Source organism: Lonchura striata, chromosome 27, assembly GCF_046129695.1.
Source record: "Lonchura striata isolate bLonStr1 chromosome 27, bLonStr1.mat, whole genome shotgun sequence".
Classification (NCBI taxonomy): domain Eukaryota; kingdom Metazoa; phylum Chordata; class Aves; order Passeriformes; family Estrildidae; genus Lonchura; species Lonchura striata.
The window spans coordinates 5,683,663-5,708,343 of record NC_134629.1 but is presented as its reverse complement, the minus strand read 5'-3'; the positions used below and the strand labels follow the sequence as shown (position 1 = coordinate 5,708,343).

Sequence of the window (24,681 nt, the reverse complement as noted above, 5' to 3'; positions counted from 1 at the left end):
TTTCCCTCTCTCCCAGCCTTGGTGGGCAACAGTGTCCCCAAACGTGGTGATGGAGCAGGATGGTCCCTCCCAACCAGCTCTGCAGGAGGAGCAGGAGGAAGCAGAGGAGGAGAACTCCGTAAGAGGCTGCTCAGTTCTTTGCCTAGAGGGAAATCTGCTCAAGTTGGAAGAGGTCTGAATTTTACTCACGTGTGTCAATCCCGGGGTGCCAGTCTGGCCAAGTCCCCTGGCAACTTGTCTGGGGCTGGATCCTGAACGCAGCAGGTGCTCAGGGGAAGAACCAGAGCCCCCAGGCACAGCCTCGGTGCCACAGCCTGAGAGTGACACCACGCTCAGCCAGGAGGGGACAGAGGGTCTTTATTCAGGACAAACCCATCCGTGAGCAGGGGACAGAGGGTCGGACATGCAGTTACAGATTCAGGGACCTCGGTGTAGCCTTGGCTGCAGCCAGTTTTGGATCCCACCAGGTCTTATTGATCTCACTCTGGCTGCCAGCTCCAACCCCACCTTAGGCTCTCCCAGCAGATTTGGGGTAGAAAAAGGTGAACAGGGCGTCGCTGAGCGCTGAGGGCAGGTAGCTGAGGGGGATGTAGAGCAGCTTGGCGTCCCAGCCAGCGGAGTAGCGCGTGCGGGGGTGGAGGCTGGTCAGCGCGTGCTCCATGCAGTTGGTGACCAGTGACAGGTTGGAGCTGTAGGCTTTCTGCAGCACCTTGAGCAATGCCACATCTGCAGAGGCAGAAAAAGCCACTGAGACCCTGCAGCCCAGCAGAGCCAAGTGGTTCCATGGAGTGTTGAGGCAATGGGACCGCCCATGGGACCCTCGTGGCCCTGGGGATGTGCCTTGTGTCAGGGGAGAAAGAGGATCGCTCAGCCTTTGGGGGACGTACTTACACTCCCTTAAATAATTCTCCCCGTAACTCGCTTTGATTTCCTCAGGGAGCTTCCCCCAGCTGTCATGAAAATTCTTCTCCAGGTTCTCAACGTTGGTGATCATTGTCTTGAAGTAGCCTGGCTCGATCACGCAGACCTTCACCCCGAAGCTGTGCATCTCCAGCCTGGAAGGGATGGAGTCCCGTGGGACACGGGAGCAGCACCCAAGCGTGTCCGTGCCCACACCTCCCATGGGATGCAGCCTCATGCCAGAGGCGCGGAGCAGAGCCTGACCATGCCAGCGGGTCCTGTGCCAGCCTGGCACGTGGCTGAGATGGTGTGCCAGCAAACATTTGCCACGTCCGGATGGGTTGGGAACAAAGCAAAGCTTGGGGCAGCAGGGTGATGTCCTGCAGGATTTTGGACAGGGGCAGTGTCCAGAGGGGAGGCTCCATGCCAGGATAGGAGCTGCTCACACTTCAGCAGCAGATCCGAGTTCAACCTGTGCTCAGTGACGGTTGTGCGAGGATGGGAGTTGATCACTGGGCCAGACAAAGTCCAGGAAAACAAATTAGGAAATCATGCTGAAGCCCGTTTGTCTGGACTTACCTGAGGCTGTCAGAGAAGGCTTCCACGCCGTACTTGGAGATGCAGTACCCTCCACCGAAGAAGGACATGCGGCCCATCACGCTGGCCACGTTGACCACGCGGCCCCGCGCCCGCCGCACCAGCGGCAGGAGGCTCAGTGTCACCTCCACCAGCCCCACCAGGTTGACATCCAGCACCTTGACAAAGTCCTCCTTGGTCAGCCACTCGTTCGGGGCGGTGGGGATGGCGATCCCGGCGTTGTTCACCAGCCCCCAGAGCCCTGGAGAGGGGATGGGATGAGCTGAGGCTGTTCCAAGGCCCTGCACCAGCCTCGCCTGTGCTGGCACAAGTGGGCTGACGTTCCTCCCCTCACACAGCCCCCTGAATATCAGGCTAGCCCAAAGGTCCGAGGGTGTGGGGGGAGGAATATCAGGAGATGGCAAAGATTTCCAGAAGAGGCTTTTACCCTGATATATGTTGCCTCAGCTCTCTTTATTCTGTGGTGTCCAAAGGCAAAAGAGCAGAACAGGAAATGTCAGGGGTCTGTACAGGCTTTGGACAGGGTGGGCTTCCCTGGCTCTGTGCCAGCCCCGTTGGGGCAGGAAGGAGGGTCCAGGGTTATCTGATCAGTCCCAGGGTCCCAGGGAGGGGGCACAGAGTGCCCAGGAGCTCACTGTAACAGTGGGCAAGGTGACAGGAGAGCTGTTGGGGTAATCGGCTCTTAATTAGCTGGTTTTCGGGAGGAAAGGGCTGAAAGCTGAACTCTCTGCCCGGGCAGCGCTCCTGCAGGAGCCGATGGCAGATGCATGTCACCAGAGAAGCACCTCTGGCCAAGCAGCAATGAATCACAGAGCCGTGATTACCCCGCGGTGTGGCAGGGGAAGCCGGGGGGGACAACAGGGACGTCAGCCCCGTTTTACCTTGGTCACCCACACGCTCCCGGACCCAGGCGGTGACATCGGCGATGCTCTGGCTGGAGGTGACGTCCAGCAGGACGGTCTGCAGGCGGTCGGAGGTGGCCGCCCGCAGCTGCGCGGCCCCGGCGGCGCTCAGGCAGGCGGCCAGCACCCGCAGCCCCCGCGCGTCCAGCTGCCGCGCCAGCAGGTTCCCGAAGCCGCTGTCGCAGCCCGTGATCAGCACGTGCTTCTCCGAGAGCCGCGGCACCGGCTGCCGCTCCCGGTGCCAGCGGCGCAGCAGGAACAGCCCCAGCAGCGCGGCCACCACGTACAGCCACATCCTCGGCACCGGCACCGGGATGGGGAGTAGGAAGAGAACGGGAGCGGGTTTGTCCCGACCTTGGCTCTGTGCTCTGGCCGCTGTTAATAATTAATTAGCGGATCCCGGGGCAACGATTACGGTGATTCCGGTGGGCCTCCGGGCACTACCGGGATGCGGGATCGGCTCCGCCCCGTCCTCTTAAGGGGCTCATCCCGCTGCTGCCGCCTGGAGCCCGCGGGGCTGCGGGCAGTGCCCGGGATGTGCCCCGGGGCTCCGGTCCCGCCGCTTTCGCGGGGAACAGTTAACGGGAGCAGGGCAGCGCCCCGGGCTTCCCGCACCGCTGCGCTGCCCTCCCGGGAAGCCCCCGGACCCCGCGACCGCCCCGGAGCCCGGAACATCCCCGCGCCGCCCCGGCCCGGGAGCTCTCCGCGTCACGGGAATACCCCGGGACCCTCCCAGATCCTGGGACCAACACGAAAGCCGAGACTCCCTCTGGACCTCAGCACCCCAGGGTCTACCGGGTTCTGCCGGGACAATCCCGCACAGCCCCTCCTGAGACCCCCTTGGACCCCGGGACACCCCCGGACCCCCACGCCCCTGGACCTCTCCGGATCCCGGGATATCCCCGGACACCGGGACATCCCGGGACCTCGGCGCTCTCGGGGCATTTCAGGACCCCGAAATCCCCCCTAACCTCAGCTCCCCGTCTCCCACCCGCCTCGGGACCCCCTCGCATCCCGGGACATACCGGGACCTCACCAGCTCCGGACCCCACGACCCAAGACCCCGCGGACCCGGGCACGTCCCCTCCCCTCCATCCCGGGACCTCCCCGGTGCTTTGTTCTCCTCCCACTCCCCCCGAGCCGCGCACCCCCGGTCCCCGGTGCCCCCGCCCCGGGGCCGGACTACAACTCCCGGCGGCCCCCGGGGGCGCCGCCGCCGCCTCCCGCCGCTCCGCTCCCGCCGCTCCGCTCCCGCCATGGCGCGGTTCGAGCCGGCGGCGCTGCCCGAGCTGCTCCCGGTCTTCTACCGGCGGCTCTTCCCGCACGGCCCCTACGGCCGCTGGCTCAGCTACGGCGGCGGTGAGCGGGGGGGGAACCGGTACCGGGCGGGGGGGCACCGCCGGGGATGCGGCGATACCGAGCGGGGACACCGATATGGGGCGGGAGGGCTCTACCGGGAACCGTGATAGCGGGCGGCAGGAGTCGGTACGGGGCGGGGGGCAGCGTCGGGGATGCGGTACCGGGAGGGGGCATTGATACCGGGCGGGGGGCACCGATACCGGGCGGGAGGCATCGATACCGGGCGGGAGGCACCGATACCGAGCGGGGGGCATCGATACCGGGCTGGGGGTATCGATACCGGGCGGGGGGCACCGATACCGGGCGGGAACACCGCGATCCCGGGTCCCAGAGCACGTTGGGGTGCCGGGGCGGGCAGTGGGTGGATGCACTGACCGGGACACCGGGAGGAGCGGGGAAGGGGTCTGGGGGTGAGTGTAATGGGGGGATTTAGGAGGGCATTGAGCCCCCCGCAGTCCCCGAGCCTCCCGCGCTCCCGCAGTGGTGAAGAACTACTTCCAGCTGCGGGAATTCTCCTTCACGCTGCGGGACGATGTGTACCTGCGCTTCCAGTCCTTCGGCAGCCCGCAGGAGCTGGAGCGGGAGCTGCAAAAGATCAACCCCTACAAGATCGACATCGGGGCCGTCTACTCCCACCGGGTGAGTCCTGGCCCCCGTGCCGGGGGTCCGCAGGGGCCTCTGGCCATGCTGAGCCCACCCCGTCCCTCCCGCAGCCCAACCAGCACAACACGGTGCACCTGGGAGCCTTCCAGCCGCAGGAGAAGGAGCTGGTCTTTGACATCGACATGACGGATTACGACGACGTCCGGACGTGCTGCAGGTTCCCCAGAGGGGGCTCTGGGCTGGGAGGGGGTTCGGGGGTGTGGGGTGTCCCCCTGACCCCCCTCACTCTGCCCCCAGCTCGGCCGATATCTGCTCCAAGTGCTGGACGCTGATGACCATCGCCGTCCGCATCATCGACCGCGCGCTCGTGGGTGAGGGGCTTGGGGACCCCCGTGGGCGCTGGCTGTGCACTCCCAGATCCCACAGAATTCACAGAATTCACAGAATTTCACTGGCTTGGAAGAGACCTTCAAGATCATTGAAGGTCAAGGTCGTCCAACCCAGCCCCAACACCTCAACCAAGCCCTGGCACCCAGTGCCACATCCAGGCTTGTGTTAAACACACCCAGGGATGGTGACTCCACCACCGCCCCAGGCAGAACATTGCAAAACCTTATTGCTCTTGCCATGAAAAACTTTCTCCTAATATCCAATCTAAATTTCACTTGGTGCAGCTTGAGGCTGTGTGCTCTGGTTCTGGCAGTTCTGTCTGGAGAAAGAGACCGACCCTCACTGTGGGAAATGGATTTGTCGAAAATTCTTTGGTAGAATCTACTTTATTCCAAACTCCCTATCAGCTTTAACCACACTATACTGTAAATACATTAAAACTAATCATTTAGAATTACCCCTCATAAGTCCTATAAAATACACCTGTGTCCCCATAAAATCCATCTGTGCTCCACCAAAATCCATCTGTGCTCTCCCAAAACCCATCTGTGCCCCACCAAAACCCATCTGTGCCCCTCCTAACCCATCTGTGACCCCCCAAAACCTCTGTGCCCCACCAAACCCATCTGTGCCCCCATAAAACCCATCTGTGCCCCCCAAAACCCATCTGTGTCCCACCAAAACCCATCTGTGACCCCACCAAAACCCATCTGTGACCCCCCAAAAACCTGTCTGTGCTCCCCCAAAACCCATCTGTGCCCCTCCCAACCCATCTGTGCCCCTCCTAACCCATCTGTGACCTCCCCAAACCCTTCTCTGCTCCCCCAAACCCATCTGTGTCCCCATAAAATCCATCTGTGCCCCCCCAAAACCCATCTGTGCCCCCGCAGAGGACCTGGGCGTGCGGCACCGCCTGTGGGTGTACTCTGGCAGGAGGGGTGTGCACTGCTGGGTGTGCGACGACGCCGTCAGGAAATGGTCCCCGGCGCTGCGGGCGGCGGCCGTGGAGTACCTGAGCCTGGTGAAGGTGGGTGCCAGGGGGGCCAGGAGCCCCCTGCCCAGCCCTGAGCCTGTGCAAGGTGGGTTTGGGGGTGTCTGGGTACCCCCTGAGCCTGGAGGAGGTGGGTTTGTGGGGGTTTGGGCACCCTTACCTTGGTGAAAATGAGTTTGTGGGGCTTTGGGCATCCCCTCACCAGAGTGAAGGTGGGTTTGTGGGGGTTTGAGTACCCCTCACCCTGTGCAAGGTAGGTTTGGGGGGGTCTGGGTACCCCCTGAGCCTGGAGGTGGTGGGTTTGTGGGCGTTTGGACATCCTTACCCTGGTGAAAATGAGTTTGTGGGGCTTTGGGCACCCAAACCTGCAGGGCACTTCTGACCCTGCAGCAGGAGCAGGTGGGTTTGGGGTGCCCAGCAGTGGGTTTGGGGTGCAGGTGGGATTGTCCAGCAGTGGGTTTGGGGTGCCCAGCGGTGGGTTTGGGTGCCCAGCGGTGTGTGTGGGGTGCCCAGCAGTGAGTTTCGGGTGCCCAGCAGTGGGTTTGGGTGCCCAGCAGCAGATTTGGGGTGCCCAGCAGCAGATTTGGGGTGCCCAGCGCTGGATTTGGGGTGCCCAGCAGTGGGTTTGGGTGCCCAGCAGTGCCCAGCAGTGAGTTTGGGGTGCCCAGCAGTGGGTTTGGGTGCCCAGCAGCAGATTTGGGGTGCCCAGTGCTGGATTTGGGGTGCCCAGCAGCAGATGTGGGGTGCCCAGCAGTGAGTTTGGGGTGCCCAGCAGTGAGTTTGGGGTGCCCAGCAGTGGGTTTGGGTGCCCAGCAGCGGGTTTGGGGTGCAGGAGGATTTGGGGTGCCCAGCAGTGAGTTTGGGGTGCCCAGCAGTGGGTTGGGGTGCCCAGCGCTGGATTTGGGGTGCCCAGCAGCAGATTTGGGGTGCCCAGCAGTGAGTTTGGGGTGCCCAGCAGTGGGTTTGGGTGCCCAGCAGCAGATTTGGGGTGCCCAGCGCTGGATTTGGGGTGCCCAGCAGCAGATTTGGGGTGCCCAGCACCCGCTGCCCCCCGGCTGACCCCGCTGTCCCCAGGGTGGCGCAGACACGGTGAAGAAGGTGACGCTGTCCCAGCCCGTGCACCCGTTCATCAGGTGGGTGACGCTGTCGGCTTCGGCCATTTCTGACTCCCATGGGTGGCAGCTGAGAGGGGCTTTGCACTTCTGCTCTAAAAAATGAAACCTTTTCTCCTTAAAAGTGTTCTAAATTATTTGTTTTCATTCTTACTACTTTTTTTTTCCCTTCCTTACTGTTAAGAAACTTTTCTTTACGCCCTTTTAAAATTTCAAAGCCAATTTTACCTTGCTCCTGATCCTGTCTCACAACCAGAGATCAACACACTGGGGATTTAAAACCCATCAGCACAAGAATAGTGAAAATCCCAAAATTAGGAACAAAAATCTGCAATTAACAAAGCAAAACCACTACAACCAATGTAGATGAACAAAGATACTTTAGCCAGGCTGAATTATATATATATATATTTAAATTATATATATTATCTATATATATTATATATGTAATATATATAAAAAGTATATATATTATACATATATATTTTATATAGTTTTTATATATATTATATATATAATATATTTTTAATATATATAGTAGAGCAATTATATATTATATATAATCTATTATATAGATCATGTGTATGTTATATATTATAATTATATAATTACATAATTATATAATTATGTTATCTAATATTACAATATTATATGTAATATTACATAGGTAATATTTATATATATGTATAATGTATAATATATATAAAATATATAGTATATAATAGCATATATAATATTTTACTTGTAAAATTATAATATTATGTCATTATATATTGGTATTCTATATTATATATATTTATATATTATATACTTATATAATCATAATCGTATAATTATATATAATATGTCATTATATGTAATATAGATAATATATATTACATTATTATTATATTATCATATTATATATTGTTCTTATATATTATATATATTATATATACTATATAGTATATATATTCTATATATACTATATATAATATATATTATATATTTTTTATGTTATATCTATTATAGATTTTTATATGTTATATATATTATTTATATTATATCTAATATATATCATTATATATATAATATATTATTATTAAAAAATATATATATATAACATCTGTATTATCCCACCTTTCACACGAGACTGAAAACAGAATAAAAAATTTTAGGAGACCTCTCAGTTGCCCCAAATTTGGGTCCCAAAAATCCGTTTTTCGCTCTCCCCGCAGGCGCTCGGTGGCCGTGGTGGAGAAATACTTTGAGGAGTTCGCGCTGCTGGGCCAGGACGTGCTGGGCAGCCCCGAGAAATGGGCCAAGGTGCTGGCCCTGCTCCCCGAGGGTATCCTTGGATTCGGCGCTGAAAATGAAAATATGGGCTTCAAGTGGGCAAAAAACGAAAATACGGGCTCAAAATACGGGGTTAAAGTTAACATCTGGGGTTAAAATGGGGATAAAGTTAAAATATGGGGTTAAAATGGGGATAAAATGAAAATATGGGCTCAAAATATGGGGTTAAAATTAACATCTGGGGTTAAAATGGGGACAAAATTGAAATATGAGGTTAAAGTATGGGGTTAAACTTTAAATATGGGGCTAAAACTTGGGGTTAAAATGGGGTCCTGGAAGGGTCAATGCAGTCCTGGAAGGGTCAATGGGGTCCTGGAAGGCTCAGTGGGGTCCTGGAAGGGTAAATGTAGTCCTGGAAGGGTAAATGCAGTCCTGGAAGGGTCAGTGGGCTCCTGGAAGTGTCAATGCAGTCCTGCAAGGGTAAATGCAGTCCTGCAAGGGTAAATGCAGTTCTGGAAGGGTAAATGCAGTCCTGGAAGTGTCAATGCAGTCCTGGAAGGGTAAATGCAGTCCTGCAAGGGTAAATGCAGTCCTGCAAGGGTAAATGCAGTTCTGGAAGGGTAAATGTAGTCCTGGAAGGGTAAATGCGGTCCTGGAAGTGTCAATGCGGTCCTGGAAGGGTAAATGCAGTCCTGCAAGGGTAAATGCAGTCCTGGAAGTGTCAATGCAGTCCTGGAAGGGTAAAAGGGGTTCTGGAAGGGTAAACACGCTCCTGGAAGGGTTAGAGAAGTCCTGGAAGGGTCAGTGCGCTCCAGACAAACCGGGGGATGAGCCTTGACGGCTGCAGAGCTGCGGGAGCCGCTGCAGGCCGAGTTCCCGCGGAAGAAGGACTCGGTGCAGCGCTGGGAGCTGCTGCGGGCCCGCGCCGAGCGCGAGCGGGAGCGCGGCCGGGCGGGCTGGCCCGAGTGGGAGGTGATGCTGCAGCTCTGCTTCCCCCGCCTCGACGTCAACGTCAGCAAAGGGCTCGGCCACCTGCTCAAGAGCCCCTTCAGCGTCCACCCCAAAACAGGTGGGACCCGCCGGAGGAGGGAAACGCAGGCAGGAAAGGGTTTCCAAAAGTGCCCAGAAATAAGAGAGGATATTTTGGTGTCTACGCTTATAATGTATGGGAATGAGGAAATGGTTGGGTGCTAGTCGTGATGGAAGTTGTTATAAATTGTAAATTTTAAATATTATTGTGTAAATATTGTTACTACATTGCGTTATATAATGTTATATTATTATTATATTTAAAATATATAATAATAATGATTAGTAAAATAATAACTATTATTTATAGAATAATTATTCTATAATTATTCTGTAAATACTATAATATAATATAATATAATATAATATAATATAATATAATATAATATAATATTATATTATATTATATTATATTATATTATATTATATTATATTATATTACATTATATTATATTATATATTACACTACAATACATTACATTATATTACATTACATTATACAATATTATGATATTAACATAAATTAAGATATAGTAACAAAATATATAGAATACAATATTATATAATAAATATTATACTATAATATAGATTAAAAATATAATATCATATATAACATACAAATATATAGAAAATAGATTTTGAAAATTTATATATAAATTATATATATCTTTCTATATAATTTATACATAAATTTAAAATACAATATATTATATAACATAATCAAATATTGGATTATATTCGATTATAAGTGATTTTATTTCATTATTACAATTGTTATTATTATTAAATAGTTATTATTGTAAATTATAATTATTACTGTAATTATAAATTATAGCATGTGTATTATCTCAGATTTCACATAAAACCAACAGGAAAACAAAGCTTTTAAAGCACCTCTCCATGTCCAAAACCCCGTTCACCTCCACCCCCGCTCTGTCTCAGGGCGCATTTCGGTGCCGCTGGACCTGCAGAGGCTGGACCAGTTTGACCCCTTTGCCGTCCCCACCATCAGGTGCGTAAACGGGGAGCACTGGGGGGTGCTGGTGCTGCCAGAGACCCCCAGCACATCCCAAATCCTGATCCTGACCCTGACCCTAACCCTAACCCTAACCCAACACTAACCCTAACCCTAACCCTAACCCTAACCCAACACTAACCCAAAACTTTCCCTAACCCTAACCCTAACCATAACCCTATCCCAAACCCTAACCCTCAGCTAAGCCTAACCCTAACCTTAACCCTAACCTGACCCTAACCCTAACCCTAAGCCTAAACTAACCCTAACCCTAACCTTATCCCTAACCATAAGCTAACCCTAACCCAACCCTAACCCAACCCTAACCCAACCCTAACCCTAACCCTAACCCTAACCCTTTGCCGTCCCCACCATCAGGTGCGTAAACGGGGAGCACTGGGGGGTGCTGGTGCTGCCAGAGACCCCCAGCACATCCCAAATCCTGATCCTGACCCTGACCCCAAACCTAAACCTGACCCAAACCCTAACCCTAACCCAACCCTACCCCTAACCCTAACCCTAAGATAACCCTAACCCTAAGTTAACCCTAACCCTAAACCCTAACCCTGACCCCACACCCTAACCCTGACTCTATACCCAAACCCTGACCCTATACCCAAACCCTGACCCTAAACCCAAACCCTGACCCCAAACCCCGATCCTAAACCCAAACCCTGACCCTAAACCCAAACCCTGACCCCAAACCCTGATCCTAAACCCAAGCCCTAACCCTAAACCCAAACCCTGACCCCAAACCCTTACCCCGCCTTCCGGCAGTTCCCTGTGCCAGGAGCTGGACGCGGCCGGCAGCGATGGCGAGCAGGAGGACGGCGGCGAGACGGAGCCCAAACGGCGCACGAGGGGTGAGCGGGGCGGGTTTGGGGTCGGGGATGGGGTTTGGGGTCAGGGTTTGGGGTCAGGGATTGGGTTTGGGGTCAGGGTTTGGGGTCAGGGATTGGGTTTGGGGTGAGGGATAGGAGTTGTGTCAGGGTTTGGAATCAGGGATAGGGTTTGGGGTCAGGGATAGGGTTTGGGGTCAGGGTTTAGGGTCAGGGTTTAGGGTCAGGGATGGGGTTTGGGGTTAGGGTTTGGGGTGAGGGATAGGGTTTGGTGTCAGGGATTGGGGTCAGGGATGGGGTTTGGGAACAGGGTTTGGGTTCAGGGTAGGGATTGGGGTCAGAGATTGGGGTCAGAGATGGAGTTTGGGGTAGGGGTTTGGGGTCAGGGTTGGGGTTTGAGACTCAGAGATGGGGTTCAGGGACAGGGTTTGGGGTTTGGGGACAGGGTTTGGGAGTCAAAGGTGGGGTTTGGGGACAGGGTTTGGGATAAGGGATGGGGTCAGGGATGGGGTTTGGGACTCAGGGATGGGGTTTGGGCACAGGACAGGTTGGGGGTCAGAGGTGGGGTTTGGGAACAGGGTTTGGGATCAGGGATGGGGTCAGGGATGGGGTTTGGGGTCAGGGTTGGGGTTTGGGACTCAGGGATGGGGTTTGGGGACGGGGTTTGGGGACAGGGGACAGAATGGGGGTCAGAGATGGGGTTTGGGGTCAGGGATGGGGTGTGGGGTTGTGGGTGGGGTTTGGGGACAGGGTGTGGGGACAGGGATGGGGTTTTGGGGGTCGGGGCTGGGGTTTTGAGGGTTAGGCTTGGGGTTTGGGGCTCAGGGTTGGAGTTTGGGGGTCCCCAGCACCCACTGCTGGCCCTGCCCCCAAATCCTCCAGACTACAGGAAGACGAGCCTGGCCCCGTACGTGCGGCTCTTCGAGCGCTTCGTGGAGGGGCTGGAGAGCGCCCGCCGGGGAGAGCGGATCCGCCGCAGCGGTGGGTGCCCCGAAAAGGACAAAAGGACCCCAAGAGGGGCCTTCTGCCTCTGACCATGGATTTGGGGGGCTCCTGTGGGATTGGGGTCTGACCCTTTGGATTTGGGTCTGTTCCTTTGGATCTGGGAGTCTCCCATTGGATTTGGGGTCTCCCATTGGATTTGAGGGTCTGTCCCTTTGGATTTGGGGGTCACCCATTGGATTTGGGGTCTGTTCTTTTGGATTTGGGGTCTGTCCCTTTGGATTTGGGGTCTCCCATTGGATTTGGGGTCTGGCCCTTTGGATTTGGGGTCTGGCCCTTTGGATTTGGGGGTCTCCCATTGGATTTGGGCTCTGTCCCTTTGGATTTGGGCTCTGTCCCATCAGATCTGGGAGCACGAGGTGACAGAGAGGGACACAAGGGAGGAGCTGAGCCATACCTGGTGCTGTGACAGCTTTGTTTTGTCTGGAAAAACCTTCCCATTTTTCCTTTTTGCAGATCTTCAAGGAGATTTCTGAGGCCTTGACACTGCTAGTGTCTCACGTGTTGTCACTGTCACCTCCTCTGGCTGTGGGGGGTCCCTAACCCTAACCCTAACCCTGTCCCTGCCCTGATTTTGTACCTTTTGTACCGTTTTCTACACAAACACCATTAAATGGTTCTGGTCACCCGTGTGCTAGGACGTGCTGAGGTGGGGGAGGGTCCCCTCCCTGTGGGGAGGAGCTGGGGAGGGGTCCCTGCTCTGCAATGTTGGGGGGGTCACTGCCTGGCCCCTGTCCTGACCCCCAAATCCTGTCCTGACCCTCTAACCCTGCCTGGACCCCCTACCCTGACCCCCTAACCTGTCCTGACCCCACAAACCTGTCCTGACCCCATAAACCTGTTCTGACCCCCTAATCCTGCCTGGATCCCCTGTTCTGACTCCCTAAACCTATCCTAACCCCCTAATCCTGCATGGATCCCTCTGTTCTGACCCCCAACCGTGCCTGGACTCTGCTGTGACCCCCTAACCCCACCTGGACCCCCTGCCCTGACCCCCTAATCCCACCTGGATCCCTTCTGGATCCCCCCTACCCCAGGGGATCCCAAAACTCCCCCTCAGGAGATCCCAAAACCCCCTTCAGAGGATCCCAAAACCCCCTCAGGAGATCCCAAAACCCCTTCAGGAGATCCCAAAACCCCTTCAGGAGATCCCAAAGCCCCCCTCCGAGGATCCCAAAACCCCTTCAGGAGATCCCAAAGCCCCCCTCCGAAGATCCCAAAGCCCCTCAGAAGATCCCAAAGCCCCCCCCGGGCCCTCCCCTCACCCGCGGTGCGGCCCGAGCAGAGCCCGGAACGCCGGAGCGCGGCCGTGGGCGCCGGGCCGGACCGTGTTGCCGGTTTCTCCCCCTGCCCCGGAAGTGCCGCACTCCCGGAAGTCGCGCTGCCCTCTCGGTCTCTTTCCGCCGCCATCTTGGGCCCCGCTCCCCGCACAGTGAGTCCCGCGCCGCCATCCGCCGCCATCCGCCACTCGGGGCGCCGCTCGCCGCTAGCGGGATGAGCGGGTGGCAGGGAGGACCCGGATGAGGCCATCGATGGGGTCGTGGGCGCGCCGGGCAGGGCGGAGGGGGCAGCCCCGCGTACCGGCGCGGGGAGGGGAGGAGGCGGCCTAGGCCCGGGACCGGGATCGGGCTCTGCCCGTGCCGTGCGGCCGAGCTGTCTTGGTAGACTCTCCCGGTAGTGGGAGTTGCGGGGTGGGAAAGACGAGTTACCGGTGGTGGCCCCCGCGCTGTCCCGGAGCCCCGGCGAGCCTGTCGGTTTGTCCATTCCCGTAGAAATGCCCGGCGAAGCCACAGAAACCGTCCCGGCCACGGAGCAGGAGCTGCCGCAGCCGCAGGCGGAGACAGGTGAGGCCGGAGGGTGCTCGGGGGCGGATCTGGGGGTGATTTCCCGGGATCCCCTCGCCGGGCGGGGAGCTGCAGCTTCCCGGGTGGGCCCGGTGGGCCGGGACCCGGTGGCGGCGGGGGTTGTGTGAGCCCGGTTCGAGTCTTGTCACGTCCCCCGCGGGGGTTTTGGGGTGTCGGTTCCGTGGTCTCGCTGTGGCCGAAGCGAACTGGGCCAGTTCTGTGGTTTCCCAGCCGAAGCACGCGGGTTATCCCACGGGGAACGTGACCGGAGCCGGGAGAACGGGGACTCCTCGTGTCCCGAAATCCCGGGGACGAGACGGCTCGGAGCCTGCTTTGGGTGGGAGCGGGGACAGCGGCCGTGGCCAGGGCGGGGTGTAGGATTTCGGGACCTCTCCCATTAGATTTGGGGACCCTGTCCCCTTGGATTTGGAGCCTTGTCCTGTTGGATTTGGGGGCCCTGTCCCGTTGGTTTTGGGGGTCCTGTCCCGTTGGTTTTGGGGGTCCTGTCCTGTTGGATTTGGGGGTCCTGTCCCCTTGGATTTGGGGGTCCTGTCCCATTGGATTTGGGGGTCCTGTCTCGTTGGATTTGGGGGGCCTGTCCCATTGGATTGGGGGGCCTGTCCTGTTGGATTTGGGGCAATGTCCCATTGAATATGGGGATTTTCCTGCTGGTTTCGGCTGGATTTTGGGTGTTATCACACAAACTGAGAGTGAACTGTTGGATTTGGGGGTGTCCCCCGTTGGAATTGGGGGTCTTCCAGTGGATTTGGTGATCTGCCCTGTTGGATTTGGGTGTCTCCTCCACTGGATTTGAGGGTGTGTCATTCAATTTTGAGGGTCTCACTGAATTTTGGGGGTCTGTTCCTCTGGATCTGGGGGTCTTTCATTGAATTTTGTGTGTCTGTCCTGTTGGATTTGGGATCTGTCCCTCTGGATTTGGGGGTTTCTCACTGAATTTTGGGGATCTGCCTCATTGAATCTGGGGGTCTCTCATAGGATTTTGGACACTGTCCCATCGGGGGGCCACCACTGAGGGTTGGTGACAGAGATGGGACACGAGGAGGGACTGAGTGATGGCTCTTGCTGTGACAGCTGCGCCGATGATTCCCAGGAGCTGCTGAGCTCCTTATCCCTCCCGGCGTAGCTGGAATTCCTGTTTGGGGCCCCCTCCCTGGAATGGCTCTTCTGTCCCTCTCAGCTGACAGCTCCCAAAATTCTGCTGCTCTCAAGTCTCTGATGGTGTCGTGGGATTCCTCAGGCAACTCCTTGGATTTTCATCTTGTTCCCTGGAAAAATCCTGGAGGTGGGGCTGGTCCATGCTGATCCAGAGGGACTCTGGGCAGAAATCCCCTGGTTTTGGGGAGTGCTTTACTTGGGATGTTTGAGAAGAGCCCAAGGAAAGCTGGGGATTGTGGGGGAGAAGTGACAAGCAGGAATGATTGTGTTCATCAGGAATGTGCTCAGATGGTGCCAGAAGGAACAGGGAGAGCAGGCAGGGACAAAGGATTGTTCTGGAGAGGAGAGCTCTGCACGGCCTGTTCCGTGACGGGCCGGGCCCAGCACAGCCCTTGGCAGCACTTGTTCCTCCTTCAGGAGGCACCAGGACATTCCCTGGAGCAGGAAGTGTCCTGGCACCCGCTGGCACCGATGTCCAGCTCCAGGCCTGCCCATCCTCCCCACGGTGCCGTGGTTTGGGGTAAAACAGGGTGTCAGAAGCATCTTTCAGGAGCCCATTCCTGGGACAGGGACGTCATTCCCTGCACTCCTGCACGCGTCGCTGTGGCAGCGAGTCCAGGACACGATGGTGACCCTGATCCCAGGGACAAAATCCCTGGAGCGGGGCTGGCTCTGGGCTCTGCAGCTCCCGGCCCGAGGGCGGCACCGTGCCCGGGCCGGTTCTGCTCCCCCGGCCAGCAGCACCGGTCGGACCAGCACCACCCTCCCTTGGATCTCCAGTGGGTGCTGGGAATGACGTTGGGAATGTCAGGGCTCTCTTCAGGCTCAGCCCTGGCATTGCCTCCTCCCTCAGCAGTGCCCTTTGATGGCTGGTTGGCATTGGGAATTTCATTGGGAATGTCTCTCCAGGCTCTCAGCTCTGGCTCAGGAGTTGGAAGCAGAACCCTTTCATAGCCTCTTCCTTAAACAGTGTCCTTTGATGGCTGGTTTGCTTTGGGAATTTCATTGGGAATATCAGGGCTTTCTCCAGGCTCATCTCTGGCTCAGGAGCTGGAAGCTCAGCCCTGGCCTCTTCCATCAGCAGTGCCCTTTGATTGCTGGTTGGCATTGGGAATTTCGTTGGGAATTTCACTGGGAATATCAAGGCTCTCTCCAGGCTCAGATCTGGCTCAGGAGCTGGAAGCTCAGCCCTGGCATGGCCTATTCCCTAAATGGTGCCCTTTGATGGCTGGCTGGTATTTCATTGGGAATTTCGTTGGGAATTTCAGGGCTCTCTCCAGGCTCTCAGGAGCTGGCAGCTCAGCCCTGGCATGGCCTGTTGCCTGGGCAGTGCCCTTGGATGACCAGCTGGTGTTGGGAATGGCCAGGCTCTCTCCAGGCTCTCAGGAGCTGGCAGGGGAGCTGGGAGCTGCTCCTGGTCAGTAGGATTTGCCTTAATAAACTCTTGTTCTCCCCGTTCAGCTCCAGCTGCCCCCGTTCCTGCTCCCACCCCTGCTCCAGGTACTCGGGACCCTCCTGTAACCCCTCGTGTGCCGCATTAACCAGTGTGTGCCATCCTGGGGGTTGCATTCCATTAACCCTAACAGCTCCCAGGGAAGTGGGGGGCACTGGGGGGCCTGGCCCCACCACCCCCATGGCGTTGTGCCCCTGTCACCCAGAGATGGAGGGAGGGGGCTCGCAGGGCACTCCAGGAGTAATTCCACATGCCAGTGGGTTATATTGGAATTTCCCTTCCTCTTCTTAGGTGGGTCTTTGTTCCCCCATGCTCCCTGCAGCCCGGGAGGTGTCCCCAGGCTCGTGAGCAGCCCTGGATGTCCTGACAGACCTCTGGGGCTCCACAGAGGTCCTGACAGCCCCTTTGGTGTGGCAGAGCTTGTGGCAGAGCTGCATCCCTGCTTCTCTGGCCCGCTGGAGCTTCCTGGTGGTTCAGGGAGTGCCTCCTGCCATTCAGGGCTCTCGGGAAGATCTGTTCTAGAAGGGAATGAATGTCCTGGTCCATGCTGACCCTGGCAGGCTGGGCAGTGCCTGCTGGGCCAGAAGCCAGGCACAGAGGCCAGAGGAATGCCAGGGCTGGCTGCATGCCCCCTCCTTTCTCTCCTTCTCTCCTCCCTCCTCTCATGGCTCACTCTGTTTCTCTCCTTTAGCTGTTCTTCATGCTGCTCATTCCCCACCTCTGACTCCATCTCCATCCGCCCAGGCTCTCCCGGCACAGCTGCCCGGCTCTGCCCCGGCTCTGCCGGGCCCCCTGGGCCCCGTGTCCCCCCCCGTGGTCCCGGCTGCAGCCATCCCCGTGTTCTCCATGGCCCCCCAGCCCCCTGCCCTGCCTCTGCTGGGCCCAGTCACCCCTGCCCCTCCTCCAGCTCCGCAGGCCCCCATGGGTTTTGCAGCCCCGGGATCTCCAGGGCCTGCCCCGGTTAGCCCAGTGTCCCCAGGATTCCCAGCCCCAGCGTCACCTGGCCTGGCTGCTGCTTCTGCTGCAGTGACAGTGGCTCCTCTTGTCCCCCCAGTGAGCCCCAGTTCTCTCCCAGCTGCTCTCACCTCTCCCATGAAAACTGCTCCTGCTGCAGCCTCGGTGGGAGCTGCATCTCTGGCCCCTCTCCCTGCCTCTGGAGCAGCCCCAGCCCCTCTCCCTGCCTCTGGAGCAGCCCCATCCCCTCTCCCTGCCTCTGGAGCAGCCCCATCCCCTCTCCCTGCCTCTGGAGCAGCCCCATCCCCTCTCCCTGCCTCTGGAGCAGCCTCATCCCCTCTCCCTGCCTCTGGAGCAGCCCCATCCCCTCTCCCTGCCTCTGGAGCAGCCTCATCCCCTCTCCCTGCCTCTGGAGCAGCCCCAGCCCCTCTCTCTGCCTCTGGAGCAGCCCCAGCCCCTCTCCCTGCCTCTGGAGCAGCCCCATCCCCTCTCTCTGCCTCTGGAGCAGCCCCAGCCCCTCTCCCTGCCTCTGGAGCAGCCTCATCCCCTCTCCCTGCCTCTGGAGCAGCCCCATCCCCTCTCCCTGCCTCTGGAGCAGCCTCATCCCCTCTCCCTGCCTCTGGAGCAGCCCCATCCCCTCTCTCTGCCTCTGGAGCAGCCCCATCCCTTCTCCCTGCCTCTGGAGCAGCCCCAGCCCCTCTCCCTGCCTCTGGAGCAGCCCCAGCCCCTCTCCTACCGCCCCCATCCCGTCCCCTCCTGGCATCTCCCCCACCAGTGCCTCCCACATTGCTGCCTGCTCCCACTGTGGCAGTGTCCCCCCAGAGTCCGGGATCACCCCCACTTCCCACAGTCCCGGTGTCTCCTGGAATTCCTGCTGTTCCAGCCTCTCCCAGAGCCCCAGCTCCAGCCCTGGTCGGTGCCATCTCTCCCCCCATCTTCCTGGCTGCCCCCAAAGCTCCCTTGTCACCCCCTATCCCTCTGCTGCCAGCCGGGATGTCCCCTGGGCATCCTGCTGGCCCAGCCCCTGGTGCCCCAGTCTCACCACTGCTCCCAGTTGCTCCTTCTATTACCAAGGCCTCTCCCACAGGCCCTGCCCCACTGGTCCCAGCTGTGGGACACCCAGTGCCTCCCTCAGTAGCCAGGACCCCTCCTGGGAGCCCAGCCCCTCCTGTGGCTCCTGCCCTGTCCACACCCGCTGTGGGAGCTGCCACCTCTGTCCCAGGGCCTCCAGCGAGCCCCGTGTTCCCAGCAGCAGCTCCTGTGCCTGCTGTCCCCTCTGCCAGCTGCCCCACTGTCACCCCGGCCATGGCAGCTCCTCTGGCCAAACCGGCTCCTCCAAGTCCAGCTGCTGCCCCCTCTCCTCCTGTCACCCCTGCCATGGCAGCTCCAGCCGCCCCTCCTGTGGCCAAAGCAGCTCCTGGGAGCCCGGTCACCGCTCCAGCTGCCCCCTCTGTCCCTGTCACACCTCCCATGGCACCTCTGGCTGCCTCTCCTGTGGCTAAAACATCTCCTGCTGCCCCTGTCGCCACTCCAGTGGCCAAAGCAGCTCCTGGGAGCCCGGTCACTGCCCCCTGTGTCCCTGGCACACCGACCATGGCAGCCCCAGCCTCTCCAGCTGCTCTTCCCTCAGCCAAAGATGCTGCCAAGGGCTCTGTTGCTGCCCCAGCTGCCACTCCAACCCCCCCTGCCCCAGCTCCAGCCACCCCACCTGCAGCTAAAACAGCTCCCAAGAGCCCAGCTGCTGCTCCCCCATCCTCTGCCACCCCAGCTCCTGCAGCTCCACCAGCTCCAGCAGCCAAAACACCCCCAAAGAGCCCTGCCAAAGCCACCCCAGCTCCAGCCACCCCCACTGAGGACAAAACACCCCCAAAGAGCCCTGCCAAAGCCACCCCAGCTCCAGCCACCCCCACTGAGGACAAAACACCCCCAAAGAGCCCTGCCAAAGCCACCCCAGCTCCAGCCACCCCCACTGAGGACAAAGCACCCCCAAAGAGCCCTGCCAAAGCCACCCCAGCTCCAGCAGCCTCTCCTGAGACTAAGGTACCCCCAGCAAGCCCTGCCAAAGCCACCCCAGCCCCTGCTGAAGCCAAAGCACCCCCAAAGAACCCTGCCAAAGCTACCCCAGCTCCCCCCACCCCCACTGAGGACAAGGCACCCCCAAAAAGTCCTGCCAAAGCCACCCCAGCCTCTGCCGAGGCCAAAGCACCCCCAGAAAGCCCCGTTACAGCCACCCCAGCTCCAGCTGCCCCTCCAGCAGCCAAAACACCCCCAAAGAGCCCTGCCAAAGCTACCCCAGCCCCTGTTGAGGCCAAAACACCCCCAAAGAGCCCTGCCAAAGCCACCCCAGCTCCAGCAACCTCTCCTGAGGCTAAGGCACCCCCAAAGAGCCCTGCCAAAGCTACTCCAGCCCCTGCTGAGGCCAAAACACCCCCAAAGAGCCCTGCCAAAGCTACTCCAGCCCCTGCTGAAACCAAAACACCCCCAAAGAGCCCTGCCAAAGCTACCCCAGCCCCTGCTGAAGCCAAAACACCCCCAAAGAGCCCTGCCAAAACTACCCCTGCTGAGGCCAAAACGCCTCCTGCTCCTGCCCCAGCATCTCCCAAGAGCCCTGCTCCAGCCACCCCAGCTCCCAGTGCCCCCCCAGCAGTGAAAACACCCCCAAAGAGCCCTGCCAAAGCCACCCCAGCTCCAGCCACCCCCACTGAGGACAAGGCACCCCCAAAGAGCCCTGTCAAAGCCACCCCAGCTCCAGCCAACCCCACTGAGGACAAGGCACCCCCAAAGAGCCCTGTCAAAGCCACCCCAGCTCCAGCCACCCCCACTGAGGACAAAGCACCCCCAAAGAGCCCTGTCAAAGCCACCCCAGGTCCAGTGGCCCCCGCTGCAGCCAAAGGACCCTCAAAAAGCCCTGCTGAGGCCAAGACACCCCCAAAGAGTCCTGTCAAAGCCACCGCAGCTCCATCTACCCCTGCTGAGGCCAAGGCACCCCAAAAAAGCTCTGTCAAAGCCACTCCCCCTCCAGCCACCCCCGCTGCGGCCAAAGGACCCTCAAAAAGCCCTGCTGAGGCCAAGGCACCCCCAAAGAGCCCTGTCAAGGCCACTCCAACTCCAGCAGCTCCAGCCACGGGTGCTTCTGGTGCCCCTCCAAAGCCCACAACCCCCTCCAAAGCAGACGGCCGTCCTGGCTCTGCCCCGAGCGCTCCCCCCGCCAAGAAGCAGCAGCCCCCCAGTAATGACAAGGTGGCCAAGCTGGCCACTCGCCCCACCTCGAAAGCCCCGCCTGGCGCTGAGGATGAGGACCTGCCGCCTCTGCTCCCCCCCGAGCCGCCCGTGCTGCTGGAGCTGTCCCCGCCCGCGGGGGTCCCGGCCCCGCCGGCGCCGCAGCCCGTCCTCAAGAATGACAAGGGTATTTGCGGCCGCGGTTTGCCGTGTGCATGGAGTGTCACTGGCTGCCCACGGGGTACTAACGGCGCCCGGGGCCGGGGCGCGGCGCCGGCGGTCACTAACGCGCGTCCTCGGGCACGGAGCACGGTGTGGTTTTTGTGGCATGGGCACCGCGGAGCTGAGCTGGCTTCACACGGAGGAGCTGCCACGTGCCTGGCCCTGCTGCGTGTGGTGTCCCCGTGGCCGGCTGGCGGCGGAAGGGCGGCAGCGTTGGTGCCAAACTGGGCTGTCCCCACGCTATGCCTGAAGTGTTGGGGACTCTGGGCACGCCCTGGCACCTGCAGAGAGCTTTGCCAGGGCTCCTGTGTGTGCTGTGGGCACAGAGGCCCTTCCCAGAGGACTGAGGACTCAATCCAGGTAATGGCTGCACGGGAGCATCATGGTCACCTCCCTGTGACCGCCGGGGGCACCCAGCTCTGCTTCCATAACTGGTGTGCTCGGTGCCGTGGGTCACAAGTGGTGGTGGCACTGCAGCTGGTGGCCCTCTGGGCACCCAGAGGTGCTGTTCCCCGGGAGGGGTTCAGGGTTGTGCCAGATCATCCCTGTAGTGAAGCCACGGATGTGCAGCAGCCCTGAGGGCTCGGTGAGCGGGGTCTCGGTGCCGTGTGTCAGCTCTGGGTTAGAGGGGAGTCGAGGGGCCCTGTCACACTGCGCTGCTGCCACCTCAGCACCCTGGGAGTGTCACCCACCTCCTCCTTGAGCCGCTGCCACAGGCTGGAGCTATCTCTGGATTCATTCCGGAGCCTCCAGGCACCTGTGGGGCTCTGGCACCCGGCTCCCACTGTGGGCCGAGGCTGAGGACCCATTTGTGCCACCCTGCTGATGCCATTTGGGGTGCAGTGAAAGCTCCTGATGGCACTCGGAGTGCAGGGAATGCTCCATCCACCACCTAACTGGGCTTCACTGGGAGCCAGCAGCAAAGGCCGTGTGCCCTGGACCTACCCGAGGTGGGAAGAGTGAGGTGTGTGTGTCTCTGCAGGGTCTGGCACAGAGTCCGACAGCGATGAATCCGTACCAGAGCTCGAAGAGCAGGACTCCACACAGGCCACGACGCAGCAGGCACAGGTAGGGCAGGTGGCACACGCCAGCCGTGGTGGGTCAGAGTCCCTGCGGTGTCACCCCTGTCACCGGTCTCTCTGGTTTTCCCTCCCTGCAGCTCGCAGCTGCCGCCGAAATAGATGAAGAACCCGTCAGCAAAGCAAAACAGAGCCGGAGCGAGAAGAAAGCTCGGAAGGTGAGGCTTCACCTGTCCTTGCTGAACAGCCCCAGGGCTCAGAGTCACACTGGGGATCTCACTGGTCCTGCATGGGAGTGTTCCCTCCTGCTGACAGCCCAGGAGTGCTGCTCCGTGGCAGTAATGCACATTTCCATGCGTCTCCATGCAGCAAATGTTGGATCTGGGACTCTGGAAAGAGGAGTGGGCACATCTGGGCTGGCTCCGGAGCTCTTCTTCCCTCGCTGACCTTTCCCCGGTGTTTTTCAGGCAATGTCCAAGCTGGGCCTTCGCCAGGTGACAGGAGTCACCAGAGTCACCATCCGGAAATCCAAGAACATCCTCTTCGTCATCACAAAGCCAGACGTGTACAAGAGCCCGGCGTCAGACACCTACATCGTCTTTGGCGAGGCCAAGGTGAGCCCACCCTGGAGCCAGCAGGACAGGGCTCCTTCCTGTCACCTGTGCACTGCGTGGCTCCTGCCAGGGAACGTCCTGGCACTGCCCAGGACTGGCCTCACCGCTCCGCTCTTTCCCTTCCCTCCTGCAGATCGAAGACTTGTCCCAGCAGGCTCAGCTGGCAGCTGCCGAAAAGTTCAAAGTGCAAGGAGAACCTGTTTCCAACATCCAAGAAAACACACAGACCCCCACCGTGCAGGAGGAGAGTGAGGAAGAGGAGGTAAGGCCTTCCCCAGCCTCCCTGTGGGGCCGTGGTTTGGGTTAATCCATAAATTCCTCTCCTTCATCCAAGTTTGAGCACAGGCTCCTGCCCTGGGGGTGTTTACACTGCAGGCCTGGCCTCGTGGCTTCCAATCCAGACAATCCCAGCCCGTGCCAAGCCTGGATCTGGCAGCAATCCTGGGCTCTGTTTCTCCTTCAGGTTGATGAAACCGGCGTGGAGGTGAAAGACATCGAGCTGGTGATGTCGCAGGCGAACGTGTCACGTGCGAAGGCTGTGAGAGCCCTCAAGAACAACAGTAACGACATTGTAAACGCAATAATGGTGAGTGCTGGGGGGCAGCAGCTTTGGGGGGGGTCCCTGGGGGGAGCTGCTGGCTCTGGGCTGGCTCCTGACTCCCGTTCTTCCCACAGGAGCTGACGATGTAGCCGCCGGAGGGAGGAGCCTTTTTTGGTGTTTCAGAGAAGAGTAAAATACAGCTAAATTTAAAATTTGTACTATTTCTATCGGTTAATAAAGTTGTGGCTTATTGTTGGTGAAATGGCTGCCCTGTGGTGCTTTGCTGCCCGCCCTTCTCAGGGTGGAGCCTTCCTCCTGGGAAGATCCCGGCGCTGATACCCCGTCCTGGAACACCACCTGCCCATTCCCTCCTTTCCTTCCTGTCCCAGAGCCTGGCTGGACACGAGCCCAGGTCAGCTCAGTCAGCTGCAGGGTCACCCCTTGATCCCCCCAGGGTTCCCTTCAGGGGGGCTCCTCCCTTCCCTGCAGCCGGCAGGAGCGGGGACCACGGGTGAGGGAGAGGCTGTGGATGTGGGCGGTGGGCTCCAGTAAAGCCTTTGGGACACGTGCACTCCTCGGGGCTCACACCCGGTGGGGAGCTGGGCTGCATCCAGGTGGTGGATGGACACGGACAGCCCTGGGGAATGTCTTTATCCATGATCTGGGTGAGGGGATTGAGGGCACCTTGGTTTGTGGATGACACCAGCTTGGGTGGGATGGTGATGTGCTGGAGAGCAGGAAGCTGCAGAGCCAGCTGGACAGGATGGATCCAATGGCTCAACAAAGCACCACCAACCCCATGGAACATTCCAGAATGGGGGAGAGGGGCTGGAAAGGCCCTGGGGGTGCTGGTGCCAGCGGCTGGACAGAGCCCAGGTGTGCCCAGGTGTGGCCAGGATGGCACCTGGGCTGTCCCAGCCGTGGGCACAGGGATTGTCCCCCTGTGCTGGCACTGCTGGGCCCCCCCCAGCCACAGGGACATCGAGGGGCTGGAGCATGGCCAGAGCTGGGGAAGGGCTGGAGCAGCAGGAGAAGGGTCTGGAGAGACCCTGAGGGAGCTGGGGAAGGGCTCAGCCTGGAGGGAAGGAGGCTCAGAGGGGAATTTCCACCCCACAACTCCCTGATGGGAGAGCGGGGTCGGGATCTGCTCCCAGGAACAGCAGGAGGAGAAGGAATAGCTTGAAATTCCTCCAGGAGAGGTTCAGGGTGGACATGAGGAGGAATTTCCTCCTGGAAAAGCTTCTCAGGCTTTGGAGCTGCCTGGAGAAAAGGAGGCTCAGAGGGGAATTTCCACCCCACAACTCCCTGATGGGAGAGTGGGGTTGGGATCTGCTCCCAGGAACAGCAGGAGGAGAAGGAACAGCCCCAAATTCCTCCAGGAGAGGTTCAGGATGCACATCAGGAGGAATTTCCTCCTGGAAAAGTGGTCAGGCTTTGGAGCTGCCTGGAGAAAAGGAGGCTCAGAGGGGAATTTCCACCCCACAACTCCCTGATGGGAGAGTGGAGTTGGGATCTACTCCCAGGAACACCAGGACAGGAAGGAACAGCTCGAAATTCCTCCAGGAGAAGTTCAGGATGGACATCAGGAGAAATTTCCTCCTGGAAAAAGTGGTCAGGTTTTGGAA

At 58.3% G+C, this 24,681-nt stretch overlaps 3 protein-coding genes across 4 annotated transcripts; 2 read left to right on the top strand and 1 right to left on the bottom strand.

Annotated features, from left to right (window-relative positions):
* Positions 1–337: 337 nt before the first annotated feature.
* On the bottom strand, positions 338–2,748 carry LOC110477093 (retinol dehydrogenase 16). Its single transcript, XM_031507240.2, has 4 exons — positions 2,379–2,748; positions 1,480–1,738; positions 892–1,055; positions 338–726 (listed from the first exon to the last, which is right to left on the bottom strand). Exons 1-4 carry the CDS (start codon positions 2,692–2,694, stop codon positions 509–511), a joined length of 957 nt encoding a protein of 318 aa, XP_031363100.2. The 5' UTR covers positions 2,695–2,748; the 3' UTR covers positions 338–508.
* An 892-nt stretch (positions 2,749–3,640) lies between these two features.
* PRIM1 (DNA primase subunit 1) lies at positions 3,641–12,646 on the top strand. The gene is made up of 12 exons (XM_021542469.1): positions 3,641–3,758; positions 4,240–4,397; positions 4,472–4,578; positions 4,659–4,732; positions 5,642–5,778; positions 6,817–6,875; positions 8,072–8,181; positions 8,977–9,198; positions 10,101–10,170; positions 10,951–11,036; positions 11,895–11,993; positions 12,471–12,646. The coding sequence occupies exons 1-12, from the start codon at positions 3,656–3,658 to the stop codon at positions 12,488–12,490; spliced, it is 1,245 nt and encodes a 414-aa protein (XP_021398144.1). The 5' UTR covers positions 3,641–3,655; the 3' UTR covers positions 12,491–12,646.
* Positions 12,647–13,391: 745 nt separating this feature from the next.
* On the top strand, positions 13,392–23,318 carry NACA (nascent polypeptide associated complex subunit alpha). 2 transcript variants are annotated; one of them, XM_077788640.1, is made up of 10 exons: positions 13,392–13,446; positions 13,787–13,858; positions 16,496–16,534; positions 17,179–20,847; positions 21,865–21,950; positions 22,042–22,119; positions 22,369–22,515; positions 22,649–22,777; positions 22,979–23,101; positions 23,191–23,318. In XM_077788640.1, the coding sequence occupies exons 2-10, from the start codon at positions 13,789–13,791 to the stop codon at positions 23,203–23,205; spliced, it is 4,356 nt and encodes a 1,451-aa protein (XP_077644766.1). In that variant the 5' UTR covers positions 13,392–13,446; positions 13,787–13,788; the 3' UTR covers positions 23,206–23,318. The 2 variants fall into 2 exon arrangements, with proteins under 2 accessions (XP_077644766.1, XP_021398172.1); XM_021542497.3 differs by lacking the exons at positions 16,496–16,534; positions 17,179–20,847.
* The last annotated feature ends 1,363 nt before the right edge of the window (positions 23,319–24,681 follow it).